The sequence below is a fragment of the Rhinoderma darwinii genome, chromosome 8 (genome assembly GCF_050947455.1).
Source record: "Rhinoderma darwinii isolate aRhiDar2 chromosome 8, aRhiDar2.hap1, whole genome shotgun sequence".
NCBI classification, from domain to species: domain Eukaryota; kingdom Metazoa; phylum Chordata; class Amphibia; order Anura; family Rhinodermatidae; genus Rhinoderma; species Rhinoderma darwinii.
The window spans coordinates 13417302-13437589 of record NC_134694.1 but is presented as its reverse complement, the minus strand read 5'-3'; the positions used below and the strand labels follow the sequence as shown (position 1 = coordinate 13437589).

The following is a 20288-nucleotide window of genomic DNA, read 5'->3' as shown; positions in this document are numbered from 1 at the left end:
AAAATAAAGAATAAAAAAATGGACAACAAATGCTTCCCTCTGGTTGGAGATATTGCAGGACAGCTGACCTTCCCTAGATCATGAGTGATTCCTGCACAACGCACAGGGTTAGTGCCATTCTACCGTACTGGCTTTCAGACCAGGGACCAGAGGACTAACTCCAACTTATGTAGACTTTGTAAGCGCTCTCAACATTTGCCTCAGATATACAGGTTGCATAATTATTAGTGTTGCATATTAATATAACAATATTACTGGTACTGCAGGGGGAGGGAATTAAAAATGTAGTACCTGTGCTTCCTAAGTATTTTAATTGTCAAATACAAGTGTAAACAGCCTCGATTTATCTTAAGAACCAAATCCGGGGAGGAGAAGAGGGGATTTTGCAATAGTTTCCTTTACATGATGAATGAAATAAATACCATCTATTTAGAGAAAAGCCTCGTGAAGTTAAAAGCAGAGGCTTCTGGTGAGCAGCGGGAGATTCCTCCATTCTCAGCAGGAATCGGAGAGATGTATAAAAAGTACTCCCAGAAGCCAGCTGTGATACCATGAAATTCTGCCAAATCAGGACAAAGAGCTGAATTTCTACTAGAAAGTGGCAGTTACCTGCCAGAAAATGGGGTCACATCAAAGCTGGACATTGCTGATCTCAGTCTGATACCCTTGAGACAATCCCCATAAATGTAAAAGCCACAAACTTTTGGCCACCACAGGTAGGAAAGCTCGGGAGAATGCCAGGAAAACAGTGCAAGTGATTTACTGACGCAAAGGCCAGCCAGACGCTGGAAAAAGGAAATCACAAAGCCAACGCCTAATACATTTTAACAATATTGATTACATAAAATATTAAAATAAGTTTCTTCCAAAACAAATCTGTAAAAATAAAACATTTCATATGTTTTCCTTTTACCAATTGGAAAGAATTCTATTTAACTGGGACACCTATATGGCAACCAATATGACCACCATTACTACGCACTCCGGACTAGTCACCCAGCTATCCTAGGCTTGTTTGAGGAAAATGCCATATGGGTGCAGCTGATGTTTTAAGTCTTAAAAGTCTTAAGTCTTTATCATCTCCATAAAACTCGTCAGTAGAGGGAAGCATGAAGTGCTGGAAAATGTCCTGGTAGACGCTGCGCTGACTCTGGACTTCATATAACACAGTGGACCAACACCAGCAGATGAAACGGCCCCCAAACCATCACTGACTGGAAATTTCACACTGGACTGCAAGACACTTGGATTGATGCCTCTCGAACTCTTCCTCCAGACTCTGGGACCTTGGTTTCCAAACGAAATGCAAAATTTACTTTGATCTGAAAACAGGACTTTGGAGACTCCTGAGCAAAAGTGCTGGTCCAATGTGTTATATCAGGTCCAGAGTCAGCGCAGTGTCTACCACGAAATTTTCGAGCACTTCATGCTTCCCCCTGCTGACACGCTTTATGGAGATGCGGATTTCATTTTCCAGCCGGACTTGGCACCTGCCCACACTGACAAAAGTACCAATACCTGGTGTAATAACCACAGTATCACTGCGCTTGATTGGCCAGCAAACTCGCCTGATCTAAACCTCATAGAGAATCTATAGGGCATTGTCAAGAGGAAGATGAGACACCAGACCCAACAATGCAGACGAGCTAAAGGCCGAATCAAGGCAACCTGGGCTTCCACAACACCTAAGCGGTGCCACAGGCTGATCACCTCCATGCCACGCCGCATTGAGAACACCTCAGCAGTGCCACAGGCTGATCGCCTCCATGCCACGCTGCATTGATGCAGTAATTCATGAAAAAGGAGCAACGACCAAGTATTGAGGGCAAATACTGTACTGACTTTTCAGTAGGCCAACAATTCGGCATTAAAAATCATTTTTAAAATTAGGCTTATATAATATTCTAATTTTTTGAGACACTAAATTTTGGAATTCATTAACGGTTACCATAATCATCAACATTAAAAGAAAAACTGCTGGAAATAGATCTCTCTGTGTGTAATGAATCTATAGAATACATGAGTCACTTTTTGAATTGAGTTACTGAAATAAATTAACTTCTTGATGATATAATAACATTGAGAAGGACTAGTATAATATTGAATGTAACTAATTTAAAGGGCGTATTGGCGTTTGGACGACACGTGACCGCTGCAGCCCGCAATTACATGGTGACAGACGACATGTCATCCCTACGCAATGACAGAGGAAGTGGTGAGGGACCCCTGTGACCAGCAAATATAGGGGAGGAACATGTTAGGGGATGTTAAACTGTTAATGTGTATTTCCAGATTATGTCAAGAATCATTATACAAGAACAACCTAAACTTTAGGGTTAGAATTTAGATTTATATAATTTTCTTTGCTCACATTTGTTCCTGTAAATGCCAAGAAAAAAAAAGCATCCAGGATTACGTGTAACTGCTTGAATTGTCAAATATGACAGGACTGTAATTAGCAGAACTGCAGTAATTCCCACTGAGTATAATTGTGGTATTAAAGCTTTTCTAATAGATTTAAACCAGTGGGTAAAGTGCTGATGGGAAGTTTTTCCAGGATGCATTATATAAAAAAAAAAAGATCATTAAAACGAGCAAAGTCATTTACCTTTCATTTTGGTAACTAGGAACAGTAAAGTAGATGACTGCCCAGAAGACAGGGAAGTTCACAGAGGGTTCTGCCTTTGCCCTGATTGCAGACATGGATTAGTTGTGCAACAGACTGGAAAGTGAGGCACCAGCAACCGTTTCACAAAGTTCCTAAATGGTCGTAGGAGATTTGATTTTTTCGTTATGGAGGTGGAAAATCAGATGTAGGCAGGGTAAATATTAGGAAGGTAGCCAGAAGCTGCAGTGAGGAATGGCAGAAAAGGGCGCAAGGTGGCACTTACTTTTCAAATGCAACTTAAAGAAATAGAAAATTGTGTAATAGTGCTTATACTTATGATACATCAGGACTGAGGGTTATAACGGTCAGATCTTAGGCCACTTTCACACATTCATAATATAAGCACATTTACGGCCCTGTCCACACTGAGTTTTTTGGCACACTTTTTAACGCAGAAACACGCCAAAAAAGTCTGAAACCGCCTGCCATAGAAAGTGTTTTTTCGCGGCTTTTGTTACCTGTGGTGCTCAATGGCTGTGGCCGAAAAACGCCACGAAAAACACGGCAAAGAGTGCAGGCAGGTCAAAATCTGCCACAAAATGCCTGATGGAGTTGAGGCATATTTTTCTGCCTGCAAAAGACTCAGTGTGAACAGGGCCTTAGCAATTGTAATAAGGGCCAATACCCGGATCCCTATGATGATCTAAGTACAGTACAAGTAAAACCGCATGAAGTCCGTGTATCGGGGCATAATACAGACCCTAAAATGTACCTGTATTACGGCCGCATAAAAGCGGCCTAATGGCGCAGCAGCTTACATTGCGTTTTATTTAAGAATCTCGATTCGTAAAGCAGTGAGATATAGCTACGAGTCTAGTGTCCTATCTCCCCCTCCTTACCCAGAGTCCTTTAAAGCCACTCAGAAATGACACAAATCCAATTTTTCAGCAAAACAAAAAAAAAAACTACCAATATACACATCCATTTTGGCTGACATTTATCTCATAGGGCCTCATTAACCTCTTATGGACAGGGCCAATTTTGGCCTTGAGGACCAGAACAATTTCTTGATTTTTCCTCTTTGCATCCCGGTGCTCATAACTTTTTTTATTTTCTGTTCCACATAGCTGTATGAGACTTTGTTTTTTGCGGGACAAGTTGTACTTTACGTAGGTGCCATTTTTTTGGTTTATATAAAATTTGTATTCTGCCAAAAATGGAGGGAACAAAAATAAAAAAAAAATTAAGACGCAGGTTTCATTTTTCTTTTTTACAGTGTACACTCCATCATAAATTATGCTATACATTTGTTATGCAGGTTGTTACGGTCGTGGAGATACCAAATATGTGTATTTATTCATTTTACCCTTTTTTTTTAATCCCTTAGAGCAATTTTTTATTTTGACTATATTCCAGTACATTAGCCTGTGTACTGCTAGTACAAAGGCAGTTTTATAGGGCCTACCTCAGTATGCCCCAACAACAGGAAATACGGTCCGACGGCCCTGGGATCCTTCAATGGACCGGACCCTGGGATCCTTCAATGGACCGGACCCTGGGATCCTTCAATGGACCGGACCCTGGGATCCTTCAATGGACCGGACCCTGGGATCCTTCAATGGACCGGACCCTGGGATCATTCAATGGACCGGACCCTGGGAACATTCAATGGACCGGACCCTGGGAACATTCAATGGACCGGACCCTGGGATCATTCAATGGACCCTGGGATGTCTGTCCATATAAGGTATGTTCTTCAAACACGCTACAGGGATTCCGTGACGCGATGAAAGGGGGGTCCCCCTTCACCTTTGCCTGTGCGATCAGCTTTGATCGCTGCATTCAAGGGGTTAACAGTGGAGATCAGAGGTTTCTCTGATCTACGCCATTAGAACAATGCGGCGGCTGTGTATTACTGCCGTTGCCCTTTTCCTGGTCGCAGAGGCACACTTGCAGTGTCCGTGTGATCACCATGACGAGTCTTGCCGCTCATGACGAGTATACACGTCATGCATCGTTAAGCAGCTAATGAATCCGACAGAAAAAATCTCCATATGAATTGGAGGCAAACAATGGTACAGTAGGGCACATAGCCTTTGATGAGTGCCATATTACAGCTCTGTACAAGTTGGAACTTGTACCAAGCCATAATACAACGATTCCATGAAGCTGAACTGTAGCGTAGTAGGCGGAGCAAATCTGAACAATGACAATTTCCCTGCTTTCACCGTTTTATATTCAATTTAATGTAGTGCCTGATCTATGGCAACTTGGGGTGAAGAACTAGAAAGGATAAAAACTTTTTGTTTTTGTTTTATTTTATAAAAAAAAACACAAATATTGTAAACCCACCTTCCAAAATGTTACTTGTGAACAGCCTATCAAACAGCAGCATTTATAAGCATGCTAAGCTTTGTCTAATTATTGAATGTGTCGCTGAGGCGACCTTAGAGACAAAAGAGATTTAATAAAACAGAACAAAGGGGTATGAGCGTTGGGAGTATACAGTGCTCCAGCATGTGCTGGTTACTAGGCTGCAGTAACCAGTTAATATATTCTGTGGCTACTGCTGAGACCTTGCATAGGTCATTCCTACAACACACTCAATAGTACAGACTGAATACTCCTATATTCCAATGCCACTTCAAGAGAACGGGACTAAGCTGCAACACCAGACACAGCCCATGAACAAGGGTGGCGCTGTTTCTACAAAAAAAAAAAAAAAAAAAAAAAAAAAAAAGCAACAACCACTTCATAACCTGGATATTTTAACAAATATATTATATTATATAAATCTAATTTAGTATCAAATATATATAATATCTTGATAGCCACAATAAAACGTGATTATTTGACCGTGGAGCGCCCTTGGCTTACTTTACAAGACAGAATTTGGAACAAAGACTGCATTAAAGGGGTTATACGGGAAGAATTTTTTTTTTCCTTAGGGGAAACAAAAGAAATAAACAAAAAAGCAATACTTACCTATCCTTGCCCGCGGCAATGCAGCGTTGTTGCTCTGGCGGCAGTCCCGATGCTTGTCTGCATGCACGTAGCATGTAAGTGTGGCAGCCAATCAGAGGGCTCAGTGGGACTCTCTGGTGACGAATCGTAGTTCTACCATAATGCCAGAAATACAACATTTGACCGCTGAGCCCTCTAATTGGCTGCAGGTACGTGATACATGCATATAAACAAGCTCCCTCACTGCCGCCGGAGTGACTGTGCTGGGGGCAAGAATAGGTAAGTATTGCTTTTTTGTTTTTATTTCTTTCATTTGGATCTTCTAAGAAATCATTTTTACTTCCCGGATAACTATATCTGCTCCAGACTTCTGCCTTCAGTTTCTGACACAGGATGCAGCTGTCAGCCATATTAGCTCTCATGGGGCCATATAACTGTCACTAAGTCACCCCCTGGTTTCTGGCATTCAGTCAATGATGTGCGAGAACCCTCATCCCTCTCAGTGCTGTATCTAGTTGAAAAATAAATATATAAATTGTGTTGTTTACTGAAGTGTTGCTTCCTCACATAAATGTTTGGCCAGCACTGCATCACAATATATCAAACCCATGTTTGTTATTTCATATGTGCACAGCTGTGTGTGGGAATGTTTCAGAAATCGTTCTTTTTTCATTTTCTGACTGTTTATCTTTAGTAGGAACTTTCTCAGACTTTACCAAATCTTTATTACAGCAACATATTTATATTTCACAAGAATAAATCTGATCATTCCTATTACAATTTCTTTATTTTGAAGCAAATACTGTACACACTATAGGGCTGTGGCTGGGTTTTCTACACATTAACTGCAGTTGCTATAGTAGCAGTCCGTCATGTAACAGCCTACAAAAGTAGTCTAAATCCACCTTTAATTTTTTTTTTTTTTTATTGCTCCAATGCCTCTAAAATGAAAAATGAAGCCACTTTGCAAACATTCGTTCTTCACTAAGAATATCCTTCCCTTTTTGTGTCTATAGCACTTGTATGCAGACTCTTGTGTCTCCATGGTTACAGACTACAACCAAACCCTGAGTAGTCTGATCGTACAGTCATACATCTGTCCCCTTCTTGCTAATGTACATACTGTAGTAGGACTACAAGATCAGACTACACAGGGTATGTTTTGTAGTCTGTAACCATGGGGAAACATTGGTTTGCATAGGAGCTGTAAACACAAAACGGAAGGATATGTTTAATGAAGATTTTTTTTTCAAAAAGGTGCTTAATTATTTTTTCAGATGCATTAAAGCAATAATAAAAATGGTCGAGAAAGTGTACATAGCCTTTATAACTCCTTTTATGCAGCACCACAATGAGGTCCTAATACAAACAGCCCTAAGAACAATTGGTTTTGGAGCAGCCATGGAGTTTGACTTCATGAAATATTAGAAAACTGCAACTACATGAACAGGAAATATGTTATTATTGGGTTGTGGAAAAAAAACATTTAATGGCCGTTATAGATTATGTCCTTTGTCTGACATTGGCTGTGGCCATTATGTGTTGTCGCTTGACAACTTATCTTGTATAGTTTTAGTCCATCATGTGTTTTAGCAAAAACATATTTCCAATTTAAATAATTACAGTATTTGTCTTCATGCCAGATTACAGATTAATCGTTGCAATGTGAAAATCGCTCATTTGACAGCTATTGCACTGCAGCTATGGTTACACTACAAGTTCCAGCATACCTAGTTTGCAGTTTCCATCTGCTACAGTATTAAAGGAACACTCTAGACCAAACTGATACTGTGTTATGCCTACAGCAGGGTCTAAGGGGGCGGTGCATGACTCAGGGATTCAAAGTACACCAAAGATAGAAGTCATGCACCGCCCCTGCACTAGGTAGAACACATTGTATTACTGTTGCCTGGAGATTTCCTTTAAAATTACAATTCTAAGATTTACAGGGGTTGTCTGACTGAAGGAACCCGAGTTGAAGCTATTGGGGTAGCCACACTTCCCTTGCACTGATGCTGTAGAGGAAATGTGATATTACAAAGCACCCATTGTAGCCAGAGTCCTCCAGCGCAAAAGCTGCCCATTGCTGCAATTTTCCACTCTGTTTAATACAGGAATGTCCCATTCAAGCCCCCCCCCCCCTCTGATGTACATATTCCCTAATAGGACAAGTCGACAAAATTACAATAGGGGAAATTAATTTTGCCAAATTACAGAAGATGACCTACATTACCATATAAACAATTCACCAGTTACCCCACAAAAACTAATACGGTCCCATAGACATACTAATAGAAACATACTCATGAGAAGTACAATTATGTTGGATTTCTTCGATTACATCAGAGAAAAAAAAAAAGTGAAAATAAAACATTTGGATTCAAAGATTTAGGATTCCAGTTTTGTAGTCCTATTAATCCTGTATTTGCTACCAGAAAGTTTCACGTATTGAGTCGTATGGAAATGCCCACTTGTCAGATTTAAAGGGCCACTAAACCTAAACATACAACAACTTCCGAATACATCAGGACGCAACGTATAAACACTTATGGCTGGAAAAATTTGAATTCAGTCATTAAAAATGGTGCATACCTTTATATAAAAGTCAGACATTTTTTATGCTGTTCTGATGCTCCGCATGAAAACTTTTTAGTACGTTTTTGTCATTTTGCGACATGTGTCAAACATTTCACATAATTTCCGAGTACAAAATGGATACATGGCGGGGAAATTTTGCGAAAAATTCTTATGTTATAAAACAATGGTGAAGGTTTCAATGTTTCTGCATATTTCTAACTTCTGAATGCACATTATTGCACCCAGTGCAAATGGCTGTACTTTTATTACACATATCCCTAAATGGGAAAAATTCGATAATCGCACAGTTTGCTTTACCACAGGAAATCTGCCGTGCATAGGCAAAAAACTTCTCCTTTCCTGTGCGTACCAAAATATCTTCCCCTTACTAAGCGGCCAACACCACAACCTTAACAACAAAATATATTTAGTTCCAGTATTACTAACGCATTAAGAAATCAAAATATGACCATTGTCAGAGGTGACCCCATTCATTGTCAGGTGTCACCTGTGCCGACAAGCCCCATATATATCATTGCTATATCTCAGCACCTGTTCTAGGCTTGCTCCAGTGCATATTTCCATAGCAGCACAGTAAAGCCAACGGTTTAGTAAATGCAATTCTGCTCACATCCCTCACCGTGTATGCCCTTGGCTGCGGATATTAATGTGCCTGACATGCCCGCAGTTCCTCAATGCAATAACACAGCCATGAGACTATGGACAGTACGTGAAGTCCTGCTCCTCTCCTCCCTTCCAATTATATACCCAGCCTCTCTCCTCCCTCCCCATTTACTGTATATCTGTGTGTACATTGCATGTGTCTGTTACATACCTTGAATACACTCTCCTGGCTGGAGGATGGTGCAATCCATTGTTAGGTAGGAAAGCCATGTATTGGTGTAGGTCATACAATCAAGGCAATTGTGCACAACATCCAGAGAGACTGTGCAGGCGGAGGGAGGCTGTGCAGCCAGGGTGCCCCCTTCTATAATAGTTGTAGTATGGCAGCTAGGAAGTGATGTATGTTAACACATAAAATCTACAGTACCCATGAATCACTCCCCTCCACGTGATGTCATCCAATGCTTGTATTGTCAGGGGAATATAAGGAGGGGTAGGTCTCTTTTTCCTCCTTCTTCTGCACTGTGACCCTGCCCTCCCCCTTTTCTCTATTTCTATTACTGATCACACAATGTCTGGATGCAGCAGGCTGCTTTCTGTGAATTGGTACGAGGACGGAGTAGCAACAGCTGCCCAGAGATTAACCTCCTCCTGGCTGGAGAATAGCTCTCATCGCTGGCACCACCAGTCTGGATACAAATGATAAACCTTGTGCTACAATATCCAAACTGCTTCCTGTGGCATTTTGCTGGCAGAGCCCCTAATGTGTCCTGTTCCCACAGTTATCCCACCAGCAGCAGAGGGCGACAATAATGAGGCAAAGAAAAGGAAAGAGTTTGTTTGAAAGTGTCAAGAGAGTCTATGAATCACTTCCTTGTCAGGGAATTGTAAACTCCCAGCATAAAAGTTAACCCCTTTCCAGCCAGAGGGAAGAGAAGGTTAGGCAGGCCAAAGACATAGCATTTAATAATTAATGTAATCGTTTTTTTTGTTTTTTTTACATAATCTTATAAACAATTTTTTTTATAAACACTTAATAGTTTTCTAAATCTTTACAGAATTATAACTTAAATTAAAGCACATAATAGTGTCCAAAATTTGTGATATACTTTGCCCGCCCCAGGTAGCGGCTAATGGGTACCATGGCTGACTGCTTGCATCTAAAAAAAATACTCCATTAAGGAATATATATATATATATACACACATACATACATACATACACGCACACATATAGACACATACATAGAAGTAAGAATAAATTAGGTCCCCTGTCCAAGGAGCAACTCTGTGGATGTGTAAATTGTCGGTCTGGAGCTGTAGATATAGTGTGTGTGTGTGTGTGTGTGTGTGTGTGTGTGTGTGTGTGTGTGTGTGTGTGCCACCTCTAACCTCCCATTGAAATCAATGGGAGGTAGAAAAGGCGCTTTTTTGCTGCGTTTGTGGCTCGCGGTCCTCGTGGGCAAAAAACGAAGCGAAAACTGCGGCAAGAAAGTGAAGGCCGGTCAAAATCTGCAGGGATTTCGAGGCAGATTTTTTTCTGTCTGCAAAATACTACGTGTGAACAGGGCCTTAGATGCTCGTAAAGGGTTGTATCCGCTGTTTCCGGAGCTCCCGAGTTCCAAAAAGAGCGTAGCTCGCTGTGCTACTCTGTTTCCTTAACTCCTATTCACTTCTATGGGAGTTACAGAAACAGCATAGCTCAGCTGTTTCCGTACTCCCGACCACCTCGACAGATAGTAGCCGTGGAGCCAGACTAGGCAGGACGGGGGTTCTGGAGGCCCCGTTCTAGAGTTAGGTGCAGGCCCCAGAGATGGGACCAGCATCTATTGGACATTTTCAGCATATCCTGTGGATAAATGTCCAAGAAGTTTCCATTATCTTTTGAAGCGAGACAAAAGCGGTGGGGCTTTGAAAACTTCGCATGAATCTCGACAATAGTAGCAATCATTACATTTTAATAAACCCTTTAAGAACATGGTGGATTATGTGAAGGGGTGAACAAATTTTAAACCAGCTGTACAGACCCTTAAAAACAAAGACATCGGGGAATTGTATAATTTGCCTTTTGATGAGTAATTATAAGATTGGAGTTGCACAGAGGTCATTCTGGCAGGACGGTTTACAGACGACAGCTGGACTGTCTGAGAAATTATATAAAACAATAAACTGTTTAATAAAATGAGACAAAGTGTAATGGCGATTATTACAGATGGAGAGGCATCAAAGCCGGGGACTGTATACTGGATCTAATGACAGTTTTATAATTCTTAACCCTATTAAAAAATGTTGAGCTTCAAGGAATTAAGACCATAAATCCAAACCTTGATATTATCAGTTTTGTAAACATCCAGTTTTGGGCCCCAACGTTGCCAGCAACTATAGACAGTTGCCATTCAGTCGTTACAAATTCTATATGGAGAAAACAATGCTTCAATCCTTTACTTACATTGGGGTTATATTAAATATAAATAATTAACACATGGATGCCGAGTCTCCAAGAAGAAAAGAAAGCTGTATAAAACAGCACCTATAGCTTAGTTAGGGGTCAAACAGTATCTCAGTGTGCCTCTGATTTTATATGGAGGTTCACAGAGTTTTTTTTCTCATGGATCCCATATGAATCAGTATGAAAAACCTCTGTATGCTTCCATATGAAATTGGGGCACATTTCAACACATAGCTGTATTACAAAGGTATTCTTGGGTGGTGCATACAAACTAAGGGTTAATTCACACTGCAAAGCCTCATCAAAAAACGCTTTATGGCAGGATATTATAGGGACCCTGTGTTCCGCCATAGAGGGTTCAGGCATGCGGCTTTGCCACAAGCATTAACCTTTTTTTTTAAACTCTGTTTATTGTAGTTATACATACAGAAACCATTGATAGGAACAAAAACAATAACATTCCTGCATAAGACGAGATCACATGGTGAGCAATAATGTCACATATAATACATAGAAAGTAGTCATATTAGACCCCATAATGACACCGCACGCAGGCAGGGCAGAGACACACGGATAAGTTGGCAAATAAAAAAAAACATACTCCATTCACTCAACAATACCCAGGTCAAAAAAGAAAGAGTGTGTTAGAAATGATCCAGTCGGAGGTCAATCCCCAATAACGCTGTGCGGCAAGGAAGCTCTAAGGTCGCCCACGCTGAAAGAGGTACGAGGTGAACACTACCACCCCCACCCCCCCCCCCAAACCCCCAGGAACTTATGTTGACATCCTCTGTGCTTATACACCACATTTTCATACGGGAGTATAGAGTTAACTAGCTTTTTCCACTAGGAGAGCTCTGGAGAGATATCCCCCATCCAACAAATGGCTATCGCTTTTCTAGCTAAGAACAAGACTTCACGTAGGAAAACTCCCTCATAGTGCGACCAGACCCCCGTGGGCATCAGCCCCAATAAACATAGTCCGGGTTCACACGGTCCAAAATTGAGGAAAGCAGATGAGTTACCTCCCTCCAAAAATTTGCTATGACTGGGCACTGCCACATCATTTGATCAAAACCAGCCCGGTCTTGCGAGCATCTAGGGCATCGTGAGCTGGATGCCCTTCTAATACGAAATAGCCTAGTTGGAGTAATATAACATCTGTGTATGATGTACAAGCATTAAACTTTAATTGTAAACTTTTTTTTTTCTTTCATTTTTGGTATACAAAACGTATACACGTAAAATTCCAACAGGCTTCAGATGTGGCGTACCTGCAGCATTATCAATTATATTACGCTGGATTTTCACGTCACAGTCAAAATGAGTTTTTTGCTGCGATTTTCCAAAAATCACAACAAAACGGGGCGGTTTTACCACGTCAAGGAAAAACCGCAATTCGACAGTGACACGTGAACCCAGCCTTACAGGGAACATACAAAATAGGGAACTCCAAGTAAAACGAACACTTCCAGTTTTTACATTCTGCCGTAATCATAGAAAAAATGCTTGCAACAAAAATACATGTACAACCATATGGTGTGTTTGGAGTATGTGTGTGAATCCCTAGTTATCACCTGTGGATAATCGAGGCATGAGGCCTGCAGATCTGAGAGAGACCATTTCTCACTGCAGGTAAACAGTGATCACCAAGGGGCTCCTTTTTGGGTGAAATATGAAATTAAGTATTACAAGTAAAAGAAAAACAACGACAAGCAGCAAGAGATCAGGTGACCTATTGATTCTCTGTGAAGCCGTGTCTGATTGACAGCTAATGCACAGAAGTTGCCATAGAAACAAAACTGGGAACTCTGCCAAAATTATTTGCATATAAAAGGTTACTCTTACCTTAATAGAGCACATGTTCTGTTTCAGGGGAAACATTGCAGTTCACCCTTTTTTCTTCTGGAGCAAGGACTAATCCTATAATACCTATGTAAAAGCATAGTTAAAGATTTAAAATTCTTAGAATCAGAGGTTTCTCTGATCTCCGCCGTTATAGAGCGGGGCTGCGGCTGTGTAATATAGCCATTGCCCCGCTCCTGACATTAAAGAGGCTCTGTCACCAGATTTTGCAACCCCTATCTCCTATTGCAGCAGATCGGCGCTGCAATGTAGATAACAGTAACGTTTTTGTTTTTTTTAAACGAGCATTATTGGCCAAGTTATGACCATTTTTATATTTATGCAAATGAGGCTTTCTAAAGTACAACTGGGCATGTTTAAAGTTAAAGTACAACTGGGCGTGTATTATGTGTGTAACATCTGGGCGTTTTTACTTCTTTTACTAGCTGGGCGTTGTGAATAGAAGTATCATCCACTTCTCTTCACAACGCCCAGCTTCTGGCAGTGCACAGACACACAGCGTGTTCTCGAGAGATCACGCTGTGACGTCACTTCCTGCCCCAGGTCCTGCATCGTGTCGGACGAGCGAGGACACATCGGCACCAGAGGCTACAGTTGATTCTGCAGCAGCATCAGCGTTTGCAGGTAAGTAGCTACGCCGAACAAGGGGTTGTTTTGCAGCGCGCCCGCTCATTAGTGCGGCGCAGGCCGCATCGCATCATCCTGACGGTACGCACTTTTCAGGACTCAGGAGCAGGGCAATGGCTGTATTACACAGCCGCAGCCACGCTCTCATACATTCATGTATTACTATACTTAGCTGTGCGGCCGCACAGCTTAGTATCGAAATACATGAAATATTGGTATCGAATCGCTTGTGGGTGCACAGTAGCTAAACAGTATCGAAGTTTCGATGCATCATGCATCCGTTCAGCGTCCTACAGAAAACATTACACCGTCCAGAGTGAAAGGAAAGAGTCACCTCCCATTTGGCAAGTAGATCCAAATTAGCATATTTAGAAAAATGCTCATAACTTTGCAAATAACAAACGTTTTAAAAAAAACAAAAAAAACAAAAAAAACACACTGTAGTTATCAGCATCATAGCACCTATTAGATTAGTTAGGAGATAGGGAATTAAGAAAGTAGTGACAGATCCTCTAAGTTTGCTCTTCAATATTTTTAAAAAACATTTTTCCACACATCTATATCATCATTCTCAACAATATTGTAATACAAACAACATAAAATCCAAATAAAAAACAACAATAAAATACACATTCACGGTGCTCATGACCCAACGCTGAGGTCCACCACTATGGGCGTCTTTTGGGCTGGAGAACTAAATTCTATAGAGAGCTCTTGTTTAGTTTGCTGATAAGAAAACACACGTAACCCTCAGCTCAGGAGGGGAATCCTGCAAGAAATAGACGTACGAATAGAAAATAGCGCCATTCCTGTACTAAAGGGGTTGTATGGGGCTGAGCTACAATACCACAAACAGTCCATGGACAGGAGTGACGCTGTTTGTCGAAGAAAGCAACCATGTTTTTTTCTTATCTCATACAAGATTTGTAGCACTGTATTCTGCTCTCTAGGCCCCATGCACACGACCGTATTTTTGTCTACCCGTAAATACTGGCGTAAATACGGGTCCTTGGTCACACGTATTCGACCCGTATTGCACCAGTATTTGCGGACCCGTGCCCGTAAATACGGGACTGTTGTCACCCGTATTTACGGGCACGTTTTCGCTGCAAAATTACACTGCAGTAATCGGCAGCCCCTTCTCTCTATCAGTGCAGGATAGAGAGAAGGGACAGCCCTTTCCGTAATAAAAGTAAAAGAAATTCATACTTACCCGGCCGTTGCCTTGGTGACGCGTCTCTCTCTTGACATCCAGTCCAACCTCCCTGGTTGACGCGCAGTCCATGTGACCGCTGCAGCCAATCACATGGGCTGTAACGTCATCCTAGGAGGAAGAAGCAGGGAGTTCTGGGTAAGTATGAACGTCTTTTTTTTTTTTTTACAGCTTTATCTATATTGTGATCGGCAGTCACTGTCCCTGGTGCTGAAAGAGTTACTGCCGATCGTTTAACTCTTTCAGCACCCTGGACAGTGACTATACACTGACGTCGCCTAGCAACGGTCCCGTAATTACGGGTGCCCACACGTAGTCACCCGTAATTACGGGAGCCCCATAGACTTCTATGGGCCTGCCCGTGCCGTAATTACGGCCTGAAATAGGACATGTTCTATATTTTTCAACGGCACGGGCACCTTCCCGTAAGCATACGTGGAGGTACCCGTGGCCAATAGAAGTCTATGGGCCCATAATTACTGGCCGTAATTACGGCCCGTGATTACGGGCGTTTTTAAGTTCGTGTGCATGGGGCCTAAGACCCAGGCTACATGATAATTGATTTGGAATGGCCACAGCACGTGGGTAGCATCACACAATGCCCCTCTTCAGTAATTAAAGTTGTGTGATCCTTCCCCATATGGCATGGGTTAGGCTTCGTTCACATCTGCGCCAGGGCTCCGTTCTGTCTGAGTTTTCCGTCGGAACGGAGTCCTGATATACACAAACGTCCGTTTCCATCACCTTTGATTTCAATGGTGACGAATCCGGTGCCAATGGGTGTAAATACATGTGTTGGTTTTGTGGCTCTCTTTTTTCCATGACTTTGCACAAATAGTGGGGGGGGGGGCCACAAAAGCGGCACATGTGATTACACCCGAACATCGGAAAACTGGGACTGGTTTTGGGGACTTGACACTTAGCACTTAGGTTTTGGAGCCTCAGACAGACAATGACTCCCTGTAACTCAGTCAGTATACTCCTTCTGCACCCTCCGCTCTTGAGTCTCGGGGCTGTGCAGACCGGTAGTGTGCCCGGCTGCTGAATGCGAGTGTCTCTGGCTCTCTGCGCCACGAGCGCCAATCTCACACTAGACCTATTCCTAGTGCTGGGCGGCCTGGCAAAGAAGAATTATCCAATCCAAAAAGGTAGTAATCTAAGTTAGTACGTATTATCTTATTACGCGAAATTACTGGCAGGAAAAAAAAAAATGTAATTTAACTGGCACCGGCCTGCCAGTATTTATACCGGCTAGGCTGGTGGTTTATTGGCTTGGTGGCATCCCTGGTTAGGACATAGAGCACCAAAAGTTTTGGACCTTGATCGCTACAAAAAACCCCTTGTAAAAATAAAGTAATAACTATCTGTCAGTAGATGCTTGAACTTGTATCATCCCAGAATGTGAGGGATTTGGCACTGAAGACAAGCTGCCTTTTTCCTTCTGCTGTAATCTGTTCAGATGGCTGGAGCCCATATTATGCACATGGTATTTGCAGCATATTTCAACCTAATGATCTGTTTATTTCCCAGGAGTGGAAACTGCTTCTTGCATTCTGTGCTTTGTTGATACCACAACAGGCAAACTACGAACGCTGAATCTGTCCATGATTTGACTGGCCTGGGATAAAGCAGAAGCAACGTGCAGGTGCTAAAATCAAATCAGACAATGAATGTATTTGAATAATTTTTAATCGTTTTACTGCAATATTAAATATACTTAAAATATGAAGATAGAGGAAGAATCTCACATTTAAAGTATAGATAATATTGCAGTCCTTTAGTTTAAAACTATATAAATATTCATTGTTTGCGCATATAATAGCACAGGCAGGCTGTTGCTGCATCTTGTGGAGATGTCATAAGTGTCTGATAGATGTGAATCCCTACCTACTGGGAGAACGGGTGTCTGGTGACCCCCGTTCGTGGTTTTCTGGCCACGCATACACCATTGAGGTAAATGGAGAGAAGGCCATGCGTGGAAGACGTCTTTATTATGGGAATTACAAAAAACGCCAAGCAAGCGGCACTCAGCTCTTTCCGTAACGTCCATAAAATAGAGAGGTCTGTGCGCAAGCCTTATTGCTCTTCGAAGACAAACATTGCTATACCCCCATAATAAACAGGTGGGTGGGTGCTTTCAAGTATTTTCTATGAGAACATTGCATGCGTTTAATCGTGAGATTTGTTTCTGTTGTTTTTGCCCGCAGCAAATTGATAGCAAAAAAATAATTTGGTATGCTTTTTTAATCAGGGAAAGATGTGAAATGGCCCCCTTTTTAGACACCTGCGTGGGACCACCTTGGGCCTTCAGAACGGCAGCAATTCCTCATGGAAAAGATTCTACTAGGTGTTTATATCGCTCTGCAGGAATATTAGCCCATGTGGACAGGATCGCTTCTCGCAGTTGCTGCTAAAGTTTCCGTCTGCCATAGAGTAAACAGCTGCCATGAAGGAATGAACTTGGCCGGCCACAATACTTCGGTAAGCCCTACTCATCAAACGTCGATCCACAGGTATCCGAGGACAGCGGGTGCGCCAAGAAAATATTCCCCCACCATTACTCCACCTACACGAGCCTGAACTGTTCACACCTGACAGGATGGGTTCATCTATTCATGCTGCTTGTGACAAATTCTGACGATCCTATCAGTATGGTACCACATAAATTGGGATACGTCTAACCAGGCGATTTTTTCCCACTGCTCGGAGATTTCATTTCTGCCCTCTTTTGCCCACTGGGGTCTTGCCCTTCTGTTTCCTTACGACAGTCCACAGTTGACATACACAGGATCCCCCTTGGCTGGATGTTTTCCCCTTTCCCCAGTTTGAGAAAGTTCCTGTTGGACTGAAACGTCGCATTTGTGGGTGAATAAATTCCTATTTATTTTGGATGTGCTGCCTCGTCTTCTGAATTTTGTGATTCCCATTTCGACATCATTGCATGAGAAAACCCCACAAGGTTGGCAGTTTTTCAAATACTTTATCTCGGCTAGTCTAATCGATGATCACGCCTCGTTCAGAGTCGCTCAGTTTGCTCGATATTCTAATGTGAATTCACACTCAAACTGATCCAGTTCCTATTATAACGGTTGATTATATAATAACCAATCATCATATACAGAATTCACTTTCATAACAGATGCAGCCATCCGAGGAGGTGTTAATAAGCTTATTAGAACTACAGTCACCGGCGAAACCGGAGTCAAACTCTTGTTTCAATTAACCTGTACAAAACGAGCGCAGACACAAATATTGTAATACCTCATTCTTAGGCCTCGTTCAGACGGCAGTATTTTGCCTCAGTATTTGTAGGCCAAAACTTGGAGTGGGTCCAAAACACAGTAGAGGTACAAATCTTCCCATTACACTTTCGCTGGTTTTGGCTCACAAACGCTGATGCAAAATACTATCCTAGATACCGCGGTCTGAAAGATGCCTTACAAGTTTTATTTTACTTTTATGCTGTTTAGAATACCCACACACCGGACAGATCTTTCCGCAGAAAATCTCCAGCAGTATACGCACATGTTGCATGCAGATTTTGTTGCGGATTTCACCCCTTCTACATTGTAGAGGGTGAAATCCACAGTGAACATCCAGAAGAGAACGCTCTGATTTACGTGCAAAAAATGTTCCCGTAGCATGTTGATGAGATTTGCTGAAATTTCATTCGGATGGCTGGGACTGTAATCCGCTGAAGATTTTGAGCACAGATAATCTGATGCAATTCCTTCCAGTTACGGACCCGGCCTTAATGACTAGAACACAACTGTAGTTGTAGTCACGGTTGCAATAAACAGCGTGTAGACATGTCATTTCATGTGCACCCCCTTACAAGGCTAATATTACTGCACTAAGGGTCTATTCACGTCATGGTCAAATCTGCTAAATTTTGCTGCGATTTGTGCAAAATCGTGATAAAAGCGCGGTTTGAAGGAGCCATATGACAAGACCCTAATGCACAATCGCACACCGAACTACCGCCATCACACAGTGCAATAATCAGGCAAAAATTATTGTCGTGGAGCCTGAGCCAAGCTACAATCCTCTGTTATCTAAACAGCCTTGACCCCAGGGTGATGTTGTAGCAAACTATCAGGACAATAGGGAGATTGAGGGTGTAATTGCCTTTTTTTTTACCAACATTTTGTTGCAGAAATTTCTGCAACTGCAAATCAGTTACATTCATCAGATGTGATTTCACATGCGGCCAGATTTGTTACAGAAATATCTGCGACTGAATTTTTTTCCATACATCTGAATGGGATGATTTCTGTAAACCCCAGAGGAATGGGACAGCCTCACCAATATCTGCAACAATCAGCCCCGTGGGAATATACCCAAAGGCCACTTTCACAGAGTATTTAGATCAGTATTTTGCATCAGTATTTGAAAGATAGTAGTGGAACATAAATAGAAAAATTATGGAAGGATTTGCACCTCTTCCATGTTTTAGACCCACGTCTGGTTCTGTCTTTCAGACACTGACCTAAATACTGTCATGTGAAAGCGGCTTTATATTATAGTCAGTATTAAGCATAAGTATTTGGAAGCCAAAGCCAGGGGGAGGTCCAAAACATGGAAGAGGTCCAAATCTTTCCATTACACCTTTTTCTATGAAGGTCCCACTACTAGTTTTAGATTACAAATACTGAAGCAAAATACTGATCAAAATACTCCCGTGAAAGGGTATGTTCACAAGACTTATTGTCAGCCCTTTTTCGGGCCGTAAACGCCCCGAAACATGGCTGAAAATATGGGGGCTGAAGGCCTCCAAACATCTGCCCATTGATTTCAATGTGAAAAACTGCATTTTGTTCCCACGTGGCGTTTTTTTTAAAAACAGCGCATAAATACGCCCCGTAAGAAATAAGTGCTTGTCACTTCTTGAGACGTTTTTGGATCGGGTCAATAGAAAAACAGCTCCAAAAACGGGCGTAAAAAAACGCATCCCAAAAAAACGCTTGATGCTTAAAATACGGCTGAGAATCAGAGGCTGTTTTCCCTTGAAAATAGCTTTGTATTTTACAGCCGTTTTTTGTTAAGCGTGTGAACATACCCAAAGAAGCCTAAAGCTACTATCAGACGGCGGTATTTTGCATCAGCAGTTTTTTTGTGTAGGATCCACTCCTGGTACTGGCTTCCAAATAAAGATATAAAATACTGACTAAAATACTGCTGAATCATTTTTGGAAAAACCGCAGCAATTAAGCCATGGTTGAGGGGAAAAAAATGCAGTTCTTGGAAATACACCCTAAGGCCTTATTTACATGAGCGTTGCGCATCTCGGACGTGAAAAACTGCAGTTTTTCACGTCCGAGGTGCATCTGTGCTCGGCGCTGCGGGACACGATGTCTCGCA

The 20288-nt window shown here is 41.9% G+C and overlaps 1 protein-coding gene across 10 annotated transcripts in view; it reads right to left on the bottom strand.

Annotated features, from left to right (window-relative positions):
• The window catches only part of GPSM1 (G protein signaling modulator 1), a 193290-nt gene that overhangs the window by 168882 nt on the left and 4120 nt on the right, over nt 1-20288 (bottom strand). For 7 of the 10 annotated variants that reach the window (XM_075835170.1, XM_075835172.1, XM_075835174.1 and 4 more), the window contains one exon: nt 13070-13153. The exons of 1 other annotated variant lie outside the window; for it this stretch is intronic. Coding sequence is in view for 1 of the 9 variants with exons in the window: in XM_075835169.1 (XP_075691284.1) it covers nt 8985-9043 (59 nt within the window). In the remaining 8 variants the exon portion in view is untranslated. Of the gene's footprint in view, nt 1-8984; nt 9460-13069; nt 13154-14927; nt 15039-20288 lie in introns of those variants that run through there. 2 more of the 10 variants (XM_075835173.1, XM_075835169.1) reach the window with 2 other exon arrangements.